The 18,770-nt window shown below is 39.3% G+C and overlaps 1 protein-coding gene across 1 annotated transcript in view; it reads right to left on the bottom strand.

Annotated features, from left to right (window-relative positions):
- DOCK2 (dedicator of cytokinesis 2) overlaps window positions 1-18,770 on the bottom strand; it is a 164,451-nt gene that overhangs the window by 136,330 nt on the left and 9,351 nt on the right. Inside the window, exons 3-17 of the mRNA XM_039385240.1 lie at window positions 17,681-17,721; window positions 15,509-15,564; window positions 15,264-15,360; window positions 14,018-14,166; window positions 11,925-12,060; window positions 9,593-9,747; window positions 8,890-8,971; window positions 8,269-8,404; window positions 7,529-7,604; window positions 6,497-6,573; window positions 5,997-6,122; window positions 5,010-5,134; window positions 2,374-2,472; window positions 917-989; window positions 736-839 (exon numbers count right to left, since the gene is read on the bottom strand). Of these exons, the coding sequence (XP_039241174.1) occupies window positions 736-839; window positions 917-989; window positions 2,374-2,472; window positions 5,010-5,134; window positions 5,997-6,122; window positions 6,497-6,573; window positions 7,529-7,604; window positions 8,269-8,404; window positions 8,890-8,971; window positions 9,593-9,747; window positions 11,925-12,060; window positions 14,018-14,166; window positions 15,264-15,360; window positions 15,509-15,564; window positions 17,681-17,721 (1,532 nt within the window). The remainder of the gene's footprint in view (window positions 1-735; window positions 840-916; window positions 990-2,373; window positions 2,473-5,009; window positions 5,135-5,996; window positions 6,123-6,496; window positions 6,574-7,528; window positions 7,605-8,268; window positions 8,405-8,889; window positions 8,972-9,592; window positions 9,748-11,924; window positions 12,061-14,017; window positions 14,167-15,263; window positions 15,361-15,508; window positions 15,565-17,680; window positions 17,722-18,770) is intronic.

Genomic DNA, 18,770 nt, shown 5'->3' with positions numbered 1-18,770 from the left:
AACACTTACAGCTTACAATTACTGCTTTTAATACTAGAATAGGCAAACATATGTCAGAAAATCTGTCTATTTTTCACAACCATAAATTAGGTCAACTCTGTTTAGCATTTCTCATCCATGCTGTCACTTAAGAAAAAATTACTGGGCTGATGCAGAAATGAATTAGGTGGAATTTCATAACCAACATTACCCACACTGTCACATGTGATGGTTATTTTCCTTCCAGTCTCAGTATTTATCAATTTTCAATGAAGAGAAGATAAATAACTACACACTGCCATCAATCTTTTTTTTTGGATTACCTAAGCAACTTGATTTAGTTGGATGCATCACACTTGCTATTGATATCACAGCAACCCAGTTGACTGAGAAGAGCCCTGAGAAGTTTCTTTTGTGTTGGGAGTGATTTCTGGTTCTTAGTTCCTGCTAAACACCATTCTCCAAGGTGGGGGGGAACTTTCTCTATATTGCAGATGGCCAAAACCAAAAATATCAGTGAAAAAGTCCTAAGAGTAAACCCCTCTAATTGCTCTTAAATAATTTCTAACTGAAACTCAGAGCAACATTTACTGAACATGGGACAAGTTACAGCATTTTTTTCAGATGAAAAGCATATTATCTTTGATAGAGTAATAAAATCAGTCTATCACTAAGTAAAGATGCAAAGCAGTCAAAGAAAACAGTGGAAAAGAAGTGTGCTGTGAGGGGAAAAAAGGAAGAAAATCGAGCCAATACCTTTAAGACTAACAAATCATGGATGCCATCCTGCAGAGTTGTTCCATCCTCCTTCATCAGCCTTATGTAAGCCATTGCAAAATTCTTTTCTCCTTTATCTTTGGCTGCAAAGCAAAAAAGACTTTCAGCTGGCTACTCACCAACAAATTAAAATTGCCCACAGTAAGAATTCCCTACTCACACTCTTGAGTCGACCTGTGCCTGAACATGAAGCGCAGGTGAATCCTCTGCATGTCCTCAATGGGCACTGCTACCTTTGGCAAAAGCAGAAAACAAGAGGAGAGTTGGGGGGGGTGGAGGTGGAAGGTGGTTTCAGGTGTGACGAGCTCCTATTTTAGAATAAACAAGCACCACTTCTGCTGCTTTCCTAACTCCTTTCACAGGCCACTTGAAACTATTGAGTAGCAGAAGTGGTGGCTGATAAGGAACGATCTGTTAGACTTTGCTCAAAGCCTAAAACCAAAGAAATGAAGCACAGAACACAGTTGATGCACACAGGTGCCTGGGTGCTAGAAAATAACCCCACTGCAAGTCTTACTCACCCCCTTAACCAAAGAATTATCCAGCTGCACTATGCAACTTGCACATTTCTCATACGAAAACTGACAACTGGTTTAATAAACAAGTGGAAAAAGTATGAAAATTCTAGCAAAATAAATAGACTACATTTTTGTGATTAAATTTAGCATCACAGCCTTGAGTAAAATCACAGCAACTCTCAGGTGCTTTATTCTTAATACATAACCTTTGGGGCAAACACACAACAAAAAAGGCCAACAACGTAAGAAAAAGCAAGAATTTTCATGTTATCAGGTTTGTAGTTCTAAACTTTCAAGACTTGCACTCCTTTGTGTCCATTCACAACTTCCCTTTACAAATCTGACTACATAACACTCCTCCATGTTAACTACACTTTTCAACAGGATCTACTGTTATTGCTTCTGTGCACAAGTCTGAATTACAGAATAATTTTCAAAAGCAACAAGTAAAGTAAGCAATAAACAGAATGAGTCAATATTTTCAAAACAACAAATTAGCTTCTGTTGGAAATTACACTTCCATTCCCTCCCTCTGCTGCACAATCACAGCAACACACCTTTAGGTAATAATTGTAGACTTGTCATACATGGCTATTTTGTCTATAAAAAATTATGCTTGCTAGGAAGCCTCATACATGCTTTATAAGAACCATTTCTGGCAGCTTTTGGGCATTTTCCAGCCACAGACATTAAAGCTTGATTAGATAATTATTAGTGTGCCCCTAAAGAAAACCAAGGCAGTTTTTTTTCTCTCTAAAATCATGAGAGGGGGTGGGTGGGGCACTTCCTTTTGGGTTGGCCCCGTTTGTTTGCTTTTTTAATTGAAGCTGCTAATCTCTGTTGTTTCACCACGATGAAACAAGAGCAATATCTCGCTGTTAGGACACGAGGTTATCTGAGCTGATCTCATCCCAGCATCATTTTCTAGGCCAAATTTCAAGGCTGGGTGATTGTGTATCTCTAATAACTGATGTATGACTAAGGCTCCTTCCTTCAGCTGTATCAGGGCCAAGATGTTCTTTAGAAAAAGCTGATGCTGTGCAACCTTTCTGCGTGAGATACTCTGAAGTGAGAAGAGTGAGAAGCATCCAAGCGGTACCTTCAGGGTCTCCATCCAACGCGGCTGTTTGACCTGATAGTAAACCACTGATCTGTACTCGCTCACGGGCTTGTCCCCCGCGCCCAGACACACGGCGTTCTGATAAAAGGAGGGGGAAAACAGCGCTTAGTGCCTCGTTAATTTGTGGGGATTTTTGTAACTTGAGCAAAACCAAGGAATCGCCGAAAAGCGCCTCCCTCGGCAGTCCCGACCCGGGAATCCCCAAGCGGCTCCGGGATGCGGCTTCAACGCAGCGACCGCGCCCAGCTCAGGCTCAGCTCAGGCTCATCCCAGCTCAGGCTCATCCCAGCCCAGGCTCAGCTCAGCCCAGCTCAGGCTCAGCTCAGCCCCAGGCTCATCCCAGCCCCGGCTCAGCTCAGCCCAGCTCAGGCTCAGCTCAGCCCCAGGCTCAGCCCAGCCCAGGCTCAGCCCAGCCCAGGCTCAGGCTCAGCTCAGCCCCAGGCTCAGCATCCTGCCCTCCCAGCCGGTTTGAATTCAGACGTGGCCTCATTTAAAATTAAACAGCAATGACAGCACCAACAGAGGGGAAGCGTTGATGTGAAGATACAGCGTTTTCCAAGCCTGTGAACACAATGACAATAAACATTTGCCCCGATCTGTGGGCAGGGCCAGTGTAATCGCGTTTTACAGGGGTCACACAGCAGACTCGAAGAGCGGTGTGAGGAACGTGCAACAGATTTGATTTCTCCAACTGATGAATTTAAGTAACCAAGACATCACCTCAATTAGTACAAGAAACACACAAAGGGAAAAGAAATAAATCTAGCTTCATTATTCTATTTTTTACTCCATTTACTTTAAAATGCTCTATTCCAGCAGAATCTCGGAAGGGCTTGGCTGCCACCAGAGCTGCCTTCCAAACTGAACATTGTATAGGCACAGATATCAAACACTTCAAATTTTCCCACTGTCTAAAGACTATCAGAACTAAGATGCAAGTTAAAGGTTTGGTCAAGGTCAAAAGCTGTGGCAACCAAGGAATTCAGGGGTTTTTAGTGACTCTGTGAAGATACTTGACCTGCATCTGCCTAGTTTGGCTGACCTGTAATGCTGATCACTGGAGCAGCAAGATCCCTGACACCTCACCAGGCACCAGACATGAACCTGAAGTGCATGAAGGAAGCAGTGTCAGAAGCCTGCTTCAAACCCCAGGGTGCCCTGTGAGCAGAAGGGTGTGATGCTGCTGCCTGGAGATGATTTGTACAGTCTGGTCACAGTGATTTAACAGCAGAAAGCTGGGTCTCATCTGCCTGAGCAGAGATTGTTCAAGGTTTATGCACCCACTTGTTTGAAAGTATCCTGTGACATTCACTTGGAACAAAAGTTACTTGTACAACAGTAAAACCAGGGCTGGTTCTGTCACTGAAACTGTTTTGATACCTAAACAGTTTCCTGCGTAGTGAACATATATCTGGATAACGGGAAACATTGAAATTAATATCAATTATTGGCTGGGGGTTTTTTTAGATGCTAAAAGGGAAAACCAATTACTTGTTTTATTACTTGCAATCAACAGCATTTCAACTGACTCCTCAACATGTTGCTTAAACATGTCTAAGGCACTTTACCCACAGAAAGCTGGTGTGGTGTTTCAGCTCATACACAATGTGACAAATCCACTTTCTCCTACTATTTGCAGAACTGAACATAGAGAATACTGGAATGCAAGATTTAATGCATTGTAATAGCTTCAATTCTTTAAGGAATACTTTGGTGTCTATGTATTTTAAGCATATTAACTGTGATTAGACAGAATACAGAATAATTTGTGTGCATGCAAGTCATGCTTGGGTGCTGCCATAGGTACAGGTAGTGTTTTGTAACCAGAGTTACAATTTGTTGTGTGAACCTTAAGCATTATGTGGGTTTAGGGTTCTCTTCACTCGAGCTTTAAAGTTACATTTTAGGTCATAAAAACATTTCTGCAAGTTGTGAACCACGGTGAGTTACTCCATCTTTATTTTGTCTCAGGGAGTGTCATTATGATTTCATCCTCATGATCACAACAACACAAAGCTCAGAAAAGGAAAGGTCAAAAATCCCCCTGAATACCAAACTGGTGATAAACCCCCAAGGAAAAGAAAAGATCTTCAAAATAGGAATAGACAAGCAAAAAGACACTGCAAACATTTATGTTGCATGTCTGATTGTCGCCACTTAATTCATTCTTTGCCATGTACTGAATTCAAGGGACAATGACACAAATCCTGGCACGAATCAAGGGTTTGTTATTAGCAGAAATGGTACTTCTGACATTTTAATGTGCAAGTTGAATTCCTCCGGGAATTCCCACAAGAAAAACCCCAGAGTAAGAATGCAGTAATTGTCAGAATCAGCATTTGTTCCTTGGCACAGCTTAAATAGGTCATTCAATGTTATTCCTTGTTACAGTTTTATGGAAGACATTTATAGGGCTTTAATAGATAGATCACTTTAAACATCATAAAACTTGTCTGTCACAAGATGTCATAAGCTGACACAAGTTAGGGATTAGCAAGTCTTTGAATAATGGTATTTTCTAAAAATGTGTAAGTAAAGTTAAGTCTTACTTCAAAAACACAACTCATGTTTCTGTATGTTTTTCATACAGAAAAAAAGAAAAAAAGAAGACTTACTGGCAACACTTTTCCTTCTTCATCACAGACACACATGATCACTTCCACATTCCTCTGAGTTGTTTTATTGTATTTATCAAAATCTCCATACAGCAGTGTAATATATATGTCATTTCTTATATCTCCTAAAAAACAAATCAAAAGGTTAAAAATCAATTAAAATGCTGTGAGAGCAAAGGGTCAACTGAACTTCCCACAGGTATCTCCTTTTTTTGCGGTGAAACAGATAAAAATTTATTATTTTCCATCTGAACATAATTTTTAAGTTTTTATTCTTAGCTAAAGAGAAACTACGATGTGATGACGAACGCAACAATGAGGAGCTCTCGGAGGGACTCGAAGCAATTCTCGTCCTGCCCCGACACCTGCTGGTGAGGTGGAGGATGATCCAGTAGGAATTTTCCCCAAATTCTCAGCTCTCTTTCTAGAGGGAGCTTCGAGGTTTAATTTTCTCCTGTCAACGAATTCCTACGACTTTAAAAAGTATCGAAATTTTACTTAGGTTAGGAGGGAAAGGCTTAAGTTGGTTGGTTGGTTGTTTTTTTTTTTCAAAAAAAGAAGCGCTGCAGAGAGAGGGATTTCAATTGGAAGATATCTTGTCATAAATAAAAAAAAAATAAAGAGATTGTAAACTCGTATGTTTATTCTTAGCAAAGGACAGCGATAAGTCACAATAAAAACAAGGGTAATTAAAAATTGAAGTGACACCCACCATAATCTACTGGCAGGACATGAAAACAATGTACAAGGAGACAGGATTATCCCTCACTGTCTTGATTTTATTTTTTCTGTTTCAGTGCCAGCAAATATTTTCCAAGGATTTCACTGTTTTATATAAGCCTCTAATATTGGAACAATAGTAGAGTGAATTCTAAAGAGCCTCTGAGTTACCCCTTACAGAACTAAGCAAGGCTGCAGCTGCTGCTCATTAAAAGAGGGAATGAGAGGAAAAAGTCCCTTCCTATTCCAGAACAAAGCACCTCCTACCTGGCATGATGATTTCAGGGAATCCCAGCTTTCTAGCAACAACAGTGGTTCTGTCCACCAGGTGTGGGTAGTCCTTTCTGGTCTGAATCACATCTCCAACCAGCATTTTCACAGTCACCCAGACACCTGTTAATAGCAAAAAAAAAAAAAAAAAAAAGGGGGGGGGGGAAAGATTGCATTTCTGGTAGGGAAAAAAATAACCTGTCTTCAAATGATTGCCTCTTCCACCCAGCAAAGCAGGGATAAGAATTCACTTTCCTCACTTCCTGTAGATGAAAGCAAAAGCCCTGCAATCCAAAAGTGCCTCTACTAGTTTAATCAGCCTCTAAGATTCTGCAACAAACTCATGATTCTTCACTTCCAGCTTCAAAGTTGACCCACCACCGTGGTGGTGCTACAGCTCTAACATAAACCAATTTGTTTAAAAGGTAAACAATATAAAATGAAGTGTCACAAACCCACCTTGTTATTTAAAAGAAAATAATAGAAATGCACTTTACCTTGTCCCCCACTGTCCCCTTTTGAAGCAGTGATTTTGCTTAGGAGGCTGTGCAAAAAATCATTCTCAGCCACCACCCTGCAGGAGAAACAACAATGTCTGTTAGGAATTAAGTGCTAAATAGATCAGACCAGAACATAAATGACAAACAGCCTCAGTCTTCTTTGCTGGACTGGACCCTCTTGTGATATGTTCTATAATTTCATTTTCTCTCCCTCAAGTTCCAGCCCACTCCCTTTCAGTTCTGTGCACACAGAAATGAAAAAGATCCAGTGACCAGCTAAGGATGGCATTTGGGGCCAGAGTGACCATGTGAACACCCCCACCAACCTGCCCCTCCAGCCCCTCCACTCTCCCTGATCAACAGCTAGAGAAATGAACTTGGAATTTTTATCAGCTGCTTCTGAGCTTAGAAAGAAATTCTCACCCAACAAACATGTTGGATCAATTTGGAAACAAGAAAAATAATAAACCAGTGTGTCATAGCTGGGTCTTCCAGAATTAAATTTATCCTCCACAGCACATGGCAGCAGTGCTAGGTGGGATGCACAAAGATCTTCCCAGTAAATACTGGAATCTCTGCATTGGATCTGTGAGCATCACAGTTTTAGGCAGCTGGTCTGCATTTCTTTTGAAAATAATATGTGATAATTCTATTACTTTTTAAAGGAAACCCATTTTTTTCTCAGATTTTTCTCAAATTCAACACAGAACCAAGCTCATAAATTAGTAGCTACCCTTGCTTGTAAAACTTACTGTGGAGTAGGGGTAACTATTTGGCTTGGGTTTGTGAAATGGGATGTGGTACCAGCTGTCTGAAGGAGCACATTCATAGAATTATACATTTATTTAACATGCTGTGGAATCCCTGTCATGTCCTAAATGCCTTTTCAAGTCATACTTAAATAATGAACATTGTTACAGCATAAAATTATTAAAAGGAAAACTTATTCTTCAACCATTTCAGGTTGTTGCAGCTAAAGAGACAGATAAATATTCTTGTGCTTATCAAAGAGATCTAGGAGTGTCTTACGGGTGAAAGGGAATGAAGTGCTGCTTTTCTTCATCACTTTCAGCTTTCCCTTTTATGATATCTGTAATATCCATGACTAGAGGAAGAAAAGAAAAATCATTAAAATATATAATAGCACTGCAAAAGGGCTCTTTTTATCTATGGATGATGTTCTTGTTCCTCTTGAGAAATATGGATTTTCACTAGCAAGCAGTGCAGCCCAACAGGGGCAGGTTTGTGGGGCAGAGCATTTAGTGCAAAGTCCACACTACAAACCTTGAAAAAAGGGAGAATTCAGACTAGTTTTGGAATACAGGTATGAGTGCATTGGTGATGCTTTGGGGACAGAATCATGGGCTTGATTTCATTTGCAAGGAATTCTATCATTAAACTCTGCCACTGTGCTTTCATTTGCACTTAGCAGGAAGTTATATAGCCAGGAAATTAATAATAATATAATTAAAAATTAATAACAATTACTTGTATTATTGTGTACTTAATTATATACTTAATAATTGCATTATCATATAATTAATAATAAATAACTAATCAATAATAATAGCAACATTAAATCCAAAAGCACATTTCTGACTTGAACTAAAACGTAGTTTTTAAGTCTTTATGGACTTAAAAAAAACCCCAGAAGGTAGTTGATAGAGCTGGTTTGTGTTCTGAGGTGTCTTGGTAGAGATTCCACAGTCCAGGGCTGGCAAATATCCCTTGGGTCCTGCTTGAGCTCCAGCACAGGAGACTTCAGGTACCTGCCACCCCAAAAGGCCTCCGGAGCCCTTGGGTGTATTTCTTGGAATTACTGTCCCTCAGATCCATCTTCCCAACTCGGACTATTTGACACACTAAATAAATTTTGTCTCTGCTCAAGTCTTTATTTCCGAGATCCTAAGGTAGAAACAGAAAAGAATTGAAGTATTACTTGAGGAAAAAAACCAAGCTGTGACATTGAAACAGGACCTCCAGTAAGAAACTGAGTCTTAGAAATCAACAGGGGAAAAAAAACCAACAACTAACAAAACCAAACCAAACAAAAACACCTCCAACGAACAGAACACTCTGAGCACAAAGGATGAATTTGAAAGGATAAAATTTGAAGAAAATATAAGGTAAGATAAATACAGAAAATAGTAGCAATCAAGAGACACAGCAGATAAAAATATCAAGTCATCAGCAAATCTAAGAGGTAACAAATTCTTTTGAAGAAAGGCCACTGAAGCACTGGCACATTAAAGCATTCAGAGTCTTGCTCTGTTTCCAAGATTGTCTCTTGTTTCCTTCTTCCCCTTGTCCATTCTGCAGGAGTTCTGGCAGTGACCACAGAGAAGAGACAATTGGATTTGCCAATAAGAAGTAAACTGGAAAACACTTACTGTGAACACCACTTTCAGGTTGTTGAGCATATCTATTTCCTTTGGAAAGCCTCGGCTCCCCCATCTCACCAAGTAATTCTCACTGTTTGGAAGAGAAATATCTCATTGTCATGTGATTTAAAAATTCCTCCCTTACACGGTACAGAACAAAAGCTGCATAAACAGGCACTCTGGGGTGATGGTTTAAATCTAATACCAGACTAAAAAGACAAGAAAAACACTGTACAAATATCAGCACTAAGCTTGGAAAAAATAACTTGAACATAACACAAATTGACACTTTTTTTTTTTTTTTTTTTTTTTTAGAAAACATCACCATTATCATAGTCTGTTTGGTGGAAATACTCAACAGAAACATAATCTGTCTTGGAATTTATAGTTTTCTCTCATTTTTTTCCACTCTCCCTCTTTCAGCACTTGACTCCAGACACCACAATATTCCCCACCAACAATAATCTCTTAAATTTGCTACAGGCTCAGGCTTCTCCAAACTTCCGCAACGTTCAATCCAGGATCTAAATATTTGGAAACCTACAATCCTTGAGTAGAGCCAGCAACTAGTTTTGTCCACACTTCACTTTGCTTTTGGTTTTATCCCTTTTATTTCTACATTCCCTGCATTATTAGCACGGTGGCAATTACTTTACTTCCTCTGGGCTGGCTGCTTTTGCTACTCTTCTCCAGTGAAAAGAGGAAAGTTTACCTGATAATTGTTGATTTCTGTGGGTCGTAGAGTGACATGAAGAGTTCTGCATCCTCTCCAATCCGGCAAACAAAGTTCCTCACAAACACATAGAGGCTGTGGGTGGGGGATGAAGACATTCGGGAATACGATGCATAGTCTGGCTGATCCTTGGACTACTCAGAAGGAGGAAAATCATTAGCTGCATCCATGAATTAAAATGGTGGGATACTACAAGCAGTTTAACTGTTACACATCATAAAAAGTGAATCTTGAAAAATCGTAGGAAGTTTGGATTAAAATGCTTGTTTCCAGCAAATAGGAATTGCCCTTTACGTTGCTCTCAAAGCTTTGCTTAATAAGGCAGACACGATGAGCAAATAAGGTTCTGACCCTCCACCAGGCTTCAGCAGGGGTTAACATCCCCTTCTGCAAGGAAGCTGGAGAGTCACCAGGTCAGAAGTGGAGAAGTGACAGAGATATTGAAGATCCCACCTTCCTTCTCTGAGCCCTCCCTGCACACAGGGAGATAAAAAGCTCAGACTTGGTTCTGGAAAACACTGAACCCAGACCAGGGGGGCACCCCATGTGCAAATAATGACAAAGTTAATGACAGAGAAGCCTTAAATCACTTAGAGGACTTGGTATGATAAGATCTTCCTTTGTATGGGATTGTAAACTTATTTCCCAGCAGGGCTCTCCTTTCAGAAATGGAACAGGGTTTATTTTATTGTTTTTTTCCAGGCAATACAATAGCTAAACTGTTTTTCTTCCCTTCTTCCTTCACCTCCAGGAACCTTCCTATTTTGAGAATCTTAAATTTGCTTTCACTCAGGAGAAAAGAGCCAGATTAAGTTTCACTCTTGTGTATGAATATATTCAAAACCTTACCTCCCCCAGGCTGCTTTCAGTGGAACTACTCTGAAGTCCATTTCTCAAATTTTGGTAAAATACTGTGCCTAAAATGCTTAACAGTGTTTTTGCTATGCTGCAGCAACTTAAAACCCTTTAGGAGAGAGTAGGGAGTTGGACTTGATGTTCCTTATGATTTTTCCACCTTGAGATGTTCTATGACTCCCCTGTAAGTTCAGTTCTTCAGCCACCAGCCAATTACATAAAGGGGGAAACAATTTCACCACTTTTAAAGATGTCAGTACAGAGGCAAGCCTGTAAGTCTGAAAGAATTAATTTTGGACACAGCAAGACATAGCAGAAGGTCTGCAATCCACATCATGACGGGCTTTCAGTGTGCTGGAAGCACCAGCAAAATGAAATAAGTCTCTTTGAAGAGGAGACAAATAACATGCTGAAACCAAGACACAGCTGAGCAGGTTCACTGACTCAAAAATAGGCTCCTGAATTCTACCTATACCCCAAGAAGCAGCTACTTAACACTTGATGGCCTAAACCCATTGTTTGCCTCTATTTTTAAAGCAAGTCACCACAGTCCATTGCAGATCCCCAAGTTTAATTTTCCTTATATTGTCCTTATATTTTCCCTATGTTTCCTTATAGTTCCTTATATATGTTAATTACATTTTGATGTGTGGGGAGCAACATTGGTTTAGTGACACTGTTGAGAACAACTCAAAAGGCTTTTTGCAGTGGTTTGTCATGGGCGTTCTTGAAGTGTCATGACAACCCAACTGTTTTCTCCCAAGTGTTTTATTGCTTTTTTACAGTTTACTTTCTCATAAATGGAGAAAAGAACCAAAGAGGCTTAAAAATCCCTGAAGAGATTTAATGCAGAAAAAGGTCAAGGGCGTGTAGTCACCTGCTTTGCAATTTAGAAGATGAAATTTATGCACTCGTCAGCTTTGCTCTGGCACACAAACTTCTGGTGTCCACAAGATTATGCTGAGTTCACCTCAGTGCCTCTTCAGTGAGCTTAAATTCAGCTTCATCAGACTAACTAGCAGGCAGTAACATTAGCAACCAACTAGTGCTGTCACAAGACCTCGTAAAACCAGCTGTGGTTACTCACAGTGTGCAGCTGAACTCCAAGTGTGCAACTACTCACGGTGCAATTCAGCCCACTGAGTAGTCCACAGGACTACTCAGCTCCACAGATGGAAAGAGGAGATGTATTTCCATACAGAAATCCAAGAATGGATTTAGAACCAGCTTCAGACAGAGGCTTTCAGCCCAGCTACAGCCCAAATCCAGTGCACAGACACAAGTAACTCAATTTGAGGCTTAGCTGTGTTCACACCACATGAATATGAATCTACTCCTAAAGTCAGAGGCAAAAGTTTCCATCTTTTATGGCAGAAGGTTACATCCTTCAGCCCTTAGACTAGTTTTTGGGTTGGATTTTAGGAAAGGAAGCATTAAGTTTCCCAGACATTCCTACCATTTCCTCCTTGATTCGCTCAGTGATTTTATTAGTGGCCTCTTCATGGGCATGAAATAGGCTGATGACACTGGTTTTGTCTGGATCCAAGATATTCCCATCTTCATCTCTAACTATCAGGTCGAGCTCAAGGATTCTGTGAAAATACAAATAATGGTTGGGTAATTTCTCTCTCTATAAAGAAAGCTTAGAAATGTAACACACAAGGAAAGACTTGAAGTTTTAAAGTAATAAAGTCTAAATAAATGCAACTGTATTTCCCCAAAGAAAAATTTAACTAAACCAGATGATTTTGTTTTCAAGCTGTTGTACAGTATTTAGAAATTTATAATAATGTCACCAAAGCATTAAAAGGTAAAGCATTAAAACATAAAATAGGTTCACCCTGTTCAGTGACTTTAACAGTCCTCATCACTTTGCTTTTTAATGTACAACATTTGTAATTAAGACGAGCAGAATTTTCCTGTTACCTTCTGCTTTTATGTTGCTCTCTCACCCTCCCAGCCCTGTTACTTAACTCACTGCTGTGCTCTGTTCTGCCTTGCTCTCATACAAATGTCTTTATTCTCTCCACTCTTTTTCTTCCCTTCAACACTAAAACCTCAAGTCTTACCTCCATAGATCCTACATATCTTGTCCACTGTATCTTCATGTCAAGAGACAGCCTTTCATCCCTGTCTAGGTTCTCAATCCTCTGTCCCCCTCTAAAATTGGCCTTCTTTGTGCTGTACTGTACTTTTCCCAATTTTTGGAGTATTCTGGCTGCCCTTCCAGCACTGCTGCTGCTGTTTGAAGCATTCTGTGTCAGAATATAAAATATCTCCACCATTTTACATGATAATCCACAATCCCTCCTGATTTGGTGTTCAACCTCCTCTCCCACAGAGAGGATTGTTGTTGCCCTTTATTCCTTCTCCACAGTTTGGCAAATTTCCTTCACACAACACGACCCAACCCCCCCCTTCCAGGTGTTTACAAACACTGGCCAGCTTTCACTATTCCTCTGTGCAATCTCAAATAATTTTAAACACCCCCTTGACCCCTACAGTTCCAAAGGAAGCAGTTCACCGTCTCATAACGTGGAAAGAAGAGTGTGGAAAAAAATCTGAAGGCAAATAAGTGTTAATCAGTTGTCTTAATCAAAGCTTTGACTGGAGTCTTTCAAAGCAAACCCTGTCTTGGAGTGACCATTCAGCTCCACCCAGTGTAATAGGACACAGTATATCCCACAGTCTGTTCTGTGTGAATAAAATTAATCAGAAATTTGCATCCAAATCACAGTGAACAAGTTCAGAGTTTCGTAACATCTTGTGGTCATTGCTTATGTGTAGCCACAGGTACTTTAGAAGCTAAAAGAAGACTTTCAGCTGCACAGAGACCTTCAGGCCACAACCACCACAGTCACTTAAAATAGCTAAGTAGAGTTTATAAGCAGATCCCATTGCCTGTAAAACCAATACTACAAAGATTTGTTTATCAAGTTCTAACTCTCTTCCTTTATCAGATGGTGGAACACCACCAGCAGCACTTTTTTTGTCAAAAAATATGTTGTGTTGTGGTGACCTTTCATTAGCAAGAAGGAGACGAGATGTTTTGTCAAATAACTATTCTGTCCCTGGTAGTTTCACTTTTATTATCAGAACCAGAATTCTGCCTGGAAATTCCCCAGTGGATTGGGTGTGGATGTGTGTGTTTGCAGACTTACCATGGTCTGTCAGCACCACTTTTGAGGGTCACATAACACTGCAAACATAGACTGTGTTTGTAAAGGGTGGACAAGTTTTCAGTCCTGAGCACACTGATATGTGTATATAAAGGCCAGTTATCTGACACCAAATCTTTGCAATCAACAAGCTCATATATTTATAATTAACAAAGAAATTAATACTTTGAAAAGGCACTTTATTATGAGAAACCTCACCACAGTATCCACTATCATCCCAGGAGTAAGAGGGAGAGGTTTGAAAAGGAAGATTCAACGTGAATCAGATTTTTGAGTTACAAAACTGCAAACATGAAAACTTTGTCATCATCTCTTCGATGATGGGCTTTAAAATAAATCAGGTTTTCCAGAAGCAGCGTAGGCCACTTACCTGTTACCATAATCAATTTTGGAAGTGACTTTCTGTTTGAGTTCTTTGAGCTCATCTTTCGGCAAAGTCCCGGACAGGAGCTGTGAGCGCCACTCCATCAGGTCAAACATCATGGACTGCACCTGCTGGAACCTCTCCTTCTTGTTTGTCTGAGACAGAAGAGAAAAAAAGAAGTTTCAGGCTTCAAGTTGAAGTGCAACATTGGTCTTGAAAATTAAATATGTCCCATATTTAATGCTAAATTATTGCAGGAAGCAGGTAAAGTAAAGAGCCCGGCTTCCTTCCTCTTCTCATCCCATAAGCTGTTAAGGACAGAATCTCCCATGTGACCATAAAGAAATGACATGAAATTTAAGTAGTTTGTACGGGGATGCTGTCATTTTTGTTTTATTTAGTTGTGCTGTTTTAAGATTCTTTAAAAGTCTCATCAAGAGAAAACATCACAGAAGCAATTTACTTCTGTATGAGGGACTGGTAAGGTCATTTTGGGAACAACAACATTTGATTGTGGTATTAAGACATTTAAGAGAAAAATGAGAGAACACACAGAAGTCACTAAAGCAGTTTTAGTGTCATTCACTGAAACAAGAAGGGTTTTCATTGTTGACTTTAACAAGAAGTGGCACATTTCACAAGTGACATGTTTCAGAAAACTACACCATATTCAAGCTTTCCTTGATTCAACAGAAAAAAAAAAGGAAAATCCAATGGCTGGGATCCTGGATCAGTCAGCACAATTCCTGAAATTGCCAATTGTTAATAGCTACATGCTCCCAGTAACCCTTGAACAACCTTTGTTGTAGCATTCCAAGAACATCACAAATCTTTTTCAAGTGCATCTTGGTTATGCTTTATACTCCTACCTGGAAACTTTTCACCTCTACAAATCAAAATTATGAAAAATTTATCATGCCCAGGATACTCAATGTTGAAACAACTGCCATGAAGTTACAACACCCCTCAGCCTTTCCATTCACAGAATCACAGGATCATCAAGTTTGGAAGGGACCTCCAAGACCCCCCAGTCCAACCCTGAACCCAGCACCACCACTGCCAGGTGGATGGTTGGACCAGATTTAAAGCCATTTAAAGCCACTGAGGAAAATGGTAATTATCTAAGCAGTAAGGAAGCAATTCCTTAAACCCACCCAGCCCCTGTCCTGCATCAAGGAAAACACACAGATTTGGACACTCTGCATAAATAGGACTGACTATCAGGCCATGAACGGTGTGTAAAGTGTCCTACCACATAGAGCTGCTTCCAGATGCTTCCCCATTCCCAGAGAGTAGTGGTAACTTCTTGAACTAGAGGAATTTCAGCAGGTATTATGTTTTCTGTGTGTCTAGGAAAAAGAAGAAACCATAACACAAAGAGAGTCTGTGTTTCACAGGTGTGTATTATAGTTACTGTGGTTGGGCTTTATAAATGCCTTAAAACTCATTCTCTAGCAGGCAGGACCCTTAATGTGATACAACAGATAAATTCAATACCTTTTCTTTTCAACAGTCGCTTCCTTGATGTGGATGAAGGATTTAGGAAATATTCCCTGTTGAAGGAAAAAAAAAAATAAGGCCAAGAACATTTAAGTAACAGCCATGACTATGAACATAAACTTTAATCACATAAATGGTAATATCCCAATTAACTCTTGGCTATCTAGTTTTTTACACAAAAAAATGTTTTTTATTCAAATAAATGCATTCCTGTTTGACAGACAAATAATAGAATTTTTGTCATATCCTTCTCTGCAAATACAAAGTGCATAGGATTAACTTTCTTTATAAGAAACACCACCTTCCACACTCTTCCCCCAGGAAACAATTAAATACAAGTCAATACCATACAATTTAAATTCATTAAAGAAACATTTTGTCACATGAATCTGCAAATCTCTTCTTGGTAGTTAAGCCAGGTTCTTCTTGGATTCTTCTCTGTTCAACAGCTGACTTGTGGTACTTCAAGTCCCACAATAATTCAATAACATATGTGCTACTTTACAAAGCCTTTCTCCGAGTTAGATTTCAACTTCTATAGCCTTTTTATTTTAAGCACTGGATCTTAATCAAAACACAATCACGTCTTATCAATTCCACATTTTTTCATTAAGATTTAAGTTCAAAAGATTCCATGAAGAAGCCAAGTAATAGAAGAAGGTCACACTAATACTAAATTTAGTGATATCTCGGTACATTAAATTAATAATACTTCTTAAAGAATTGATCTTGAAGCCCCTTAGCAATATTAGCAATTAGTTAAAAGGAAGTGATCGGTTCTGGTAAATATTTTCCCTTTTTAGTTTTTAGATTACATTTTAATCAATTAAAATAAAAATATTATGTAGAATAAATGGCAACAGCATTTTGATTCAAAAGAAACATCAAAGGAGGAATGAAGACACAGGTGTGGTATTGGGGAGGATGGTTTGTCACTCTGTCATGTCCACCCTCAAGTATGGCAGAAAACCAGGTGATAGTCACTACCTTGGGTGTCTGAAATACTGAAATACATTGAAATATTGTGCTGGGTCAAGAACTTATGGCAAACTCCTTTATCACTACCCTGCTCTTGCCTTCTCTGGGGTGAGCTAGAAAGGGAAGCAAACATCCTGTGCAGGTGTGCTGGAGCTCATGGAATGGGAGAAACAACAGGGGCAAGTCTGGACATGGTTCATAATTCCCACAAACAATCCCTCATTCCTCTGTCTTGTAGGATGAGGAGTCACTGAGCAATGAAATGAAACAACAACTCGAGCATCTAATGCTTCCAAAAGGAAAGGAAATCTTTCAGCTATCATATAGTTTGTAAACAGACACAAAGGAGTTTCTCTAAGTTAATCGAAGTCATTTCTAATACCTACAGACCACTGAATACAAAAGAGAAAAAAAAAATAATGGACAATTTGAGAACTTCACACTATTCTGGTTTTTTTTCTGTTGGCATAATCTCTGTCCCTCTGCTTCCTTTTAAAGAGGCTGTGAAGGTTTTGTACATCCTTTTTCCAAGATACAGAGAAGCAACTTGCAGTAAACTTTTGCTGTAATACAGGCACGAGTCTCTAACTTCAAATGCCTTTGCATTGCTGCTCCTTAAAAAAAACCCTTGTGTTAAGAGCAAGCTACTAAAATAAAAAAATGTTTTTCTTCTAGAAAAATTCATTTTAAACTAAGAAATAACTTTCTTGGTATTTAACTCAGCAGTCACTATACTCAGGGTAAAAGCTATTCATCTGTGCCTTTCCATCTTTAGGTATGAGAATACTGAGGTTTTTTTAACTAATATGATTTTTGTACAGTAGAAATATTTAGGAATTTAAGTCTCATGGAAGTTGTTTATATTGTAAGTAGCCTAAAGAATCCTTAGAAAAAGTACAGAAACAAACACATCTAGCAGTAAATTTACTCAAAATTTAATTCAAATGGTGTCTGTTAACCTGAAGACACAGTAATTTCTTCTTCATTGATCTGCTTTTCTCCCAATCCTCACCTATTTACCAACTGTCCAGGATGAATGCTGATCATTTTATTCATCTTGAAAGAAGAGAGAGTGGACAGAGCTGACCTGAAAGATCAGGATAGGACAATCTACTAAGAGAGAATAAAAAACCCACTTCAGGGGTTGACTTGTTAAAAATAGTCCCATAGGGATGAACGGTGTGATCTTACCTCTGCTCCTTTGTATCTCACCAGGTAACCCTTGTACCAATCTAAAAGGAAGAAAGGTCACTTGGTATGACAACAAAACCATGCATTAAAACACACACAATAAAGCCATGGGTTTTATTTCATGTGAGAAATATCTAGCATAATGTTTGTAAAAATTAAAGGTTACTTCATGCATACACAGATTAAAGTGAGCACCAGAAAGCACATTAAGCATGACTGGAATTTTAGCAAATATGATTATATGGTCGACTTTCAAGTCTTGCATAGTAAGCACAGATAATCTTACACTGGATTTCACATCCCCACACTCACATTAAAAAGGTAGGATGGGTTGTTTTGCAGTGTAATATTTATCACAGACACTTAGATATCTATCTCAGCCAAGATGGCCCATGGGAATGGACAGCCCATGAAGCTCCTCTGATTGTGTTCTGGGTGTAGGATTAACTCAGTACAGCACAGGGTTGTTACATATCCATTTTCCTTGCATGTAATAAGAGCTAAGCCACCTTTCTGCCATGAGGAATTATAGCTTTTAGACTCAGCTTGAATAAGCAGTTTCCTGGCGTAAAGTTCAAGTTAGAACCTCAAGACAGTGCAGGACTGTTATTTGGCTTGTGCTCCATTCATAACCAGAAACCCCTCCTGGAAGGCAGGGGTGCTGTATTGCAGTAGTGGCAACTAAAACACCAAATCAGATTTTATTCCACCTATTCCACGGTTAAGTCACAATAAACTTCTACAAAAAACTGTAAAATGCAGAGTTCAACCTCCCTGAATTACAGCAGAGGCCGTGACCACTGTGCACACACCCAACATGCAAGATCATCTCCACAGCAACACTGTTTAACTCTGTTAAATACTACATGTTTTCATCCCAAGCAGAGTATTTTATGACTAAAGGTATACGTTTTCTAATGATAATTTCATGAACAGTTATGATCTCTTCCCTACCACTTTTTCCCTATCACCATTTCTAAGACAGCACAGGTATTTCAGCCATAAAACCAAAACATAAGAAAAAAAAAATAAAGCCCAAACAGTGCTGTCAGAAAGGTGATGTTAAAAGTCGCAGGAGGATGACTGACCT

The sequence above is a fragment of the Pipra filicauda genome, unplaced genomic scaffold (assembly GCF_003945595.2).
Source record: "Pipra filicauda isolate LSUMZ 115617 unplaced genomic scaffold, ASM394559v2 scaffold3_size10097308_pilon, whole genome shotgun sequence".
NCBI lineage: Eukaryota > Metazoa > Chordata > Aves > Passeriformes > Pipridae > Pipra > Pipra filicauda.
This window is presented reverse-complemented; position numbering and strand designations above follow the sequence as displayed.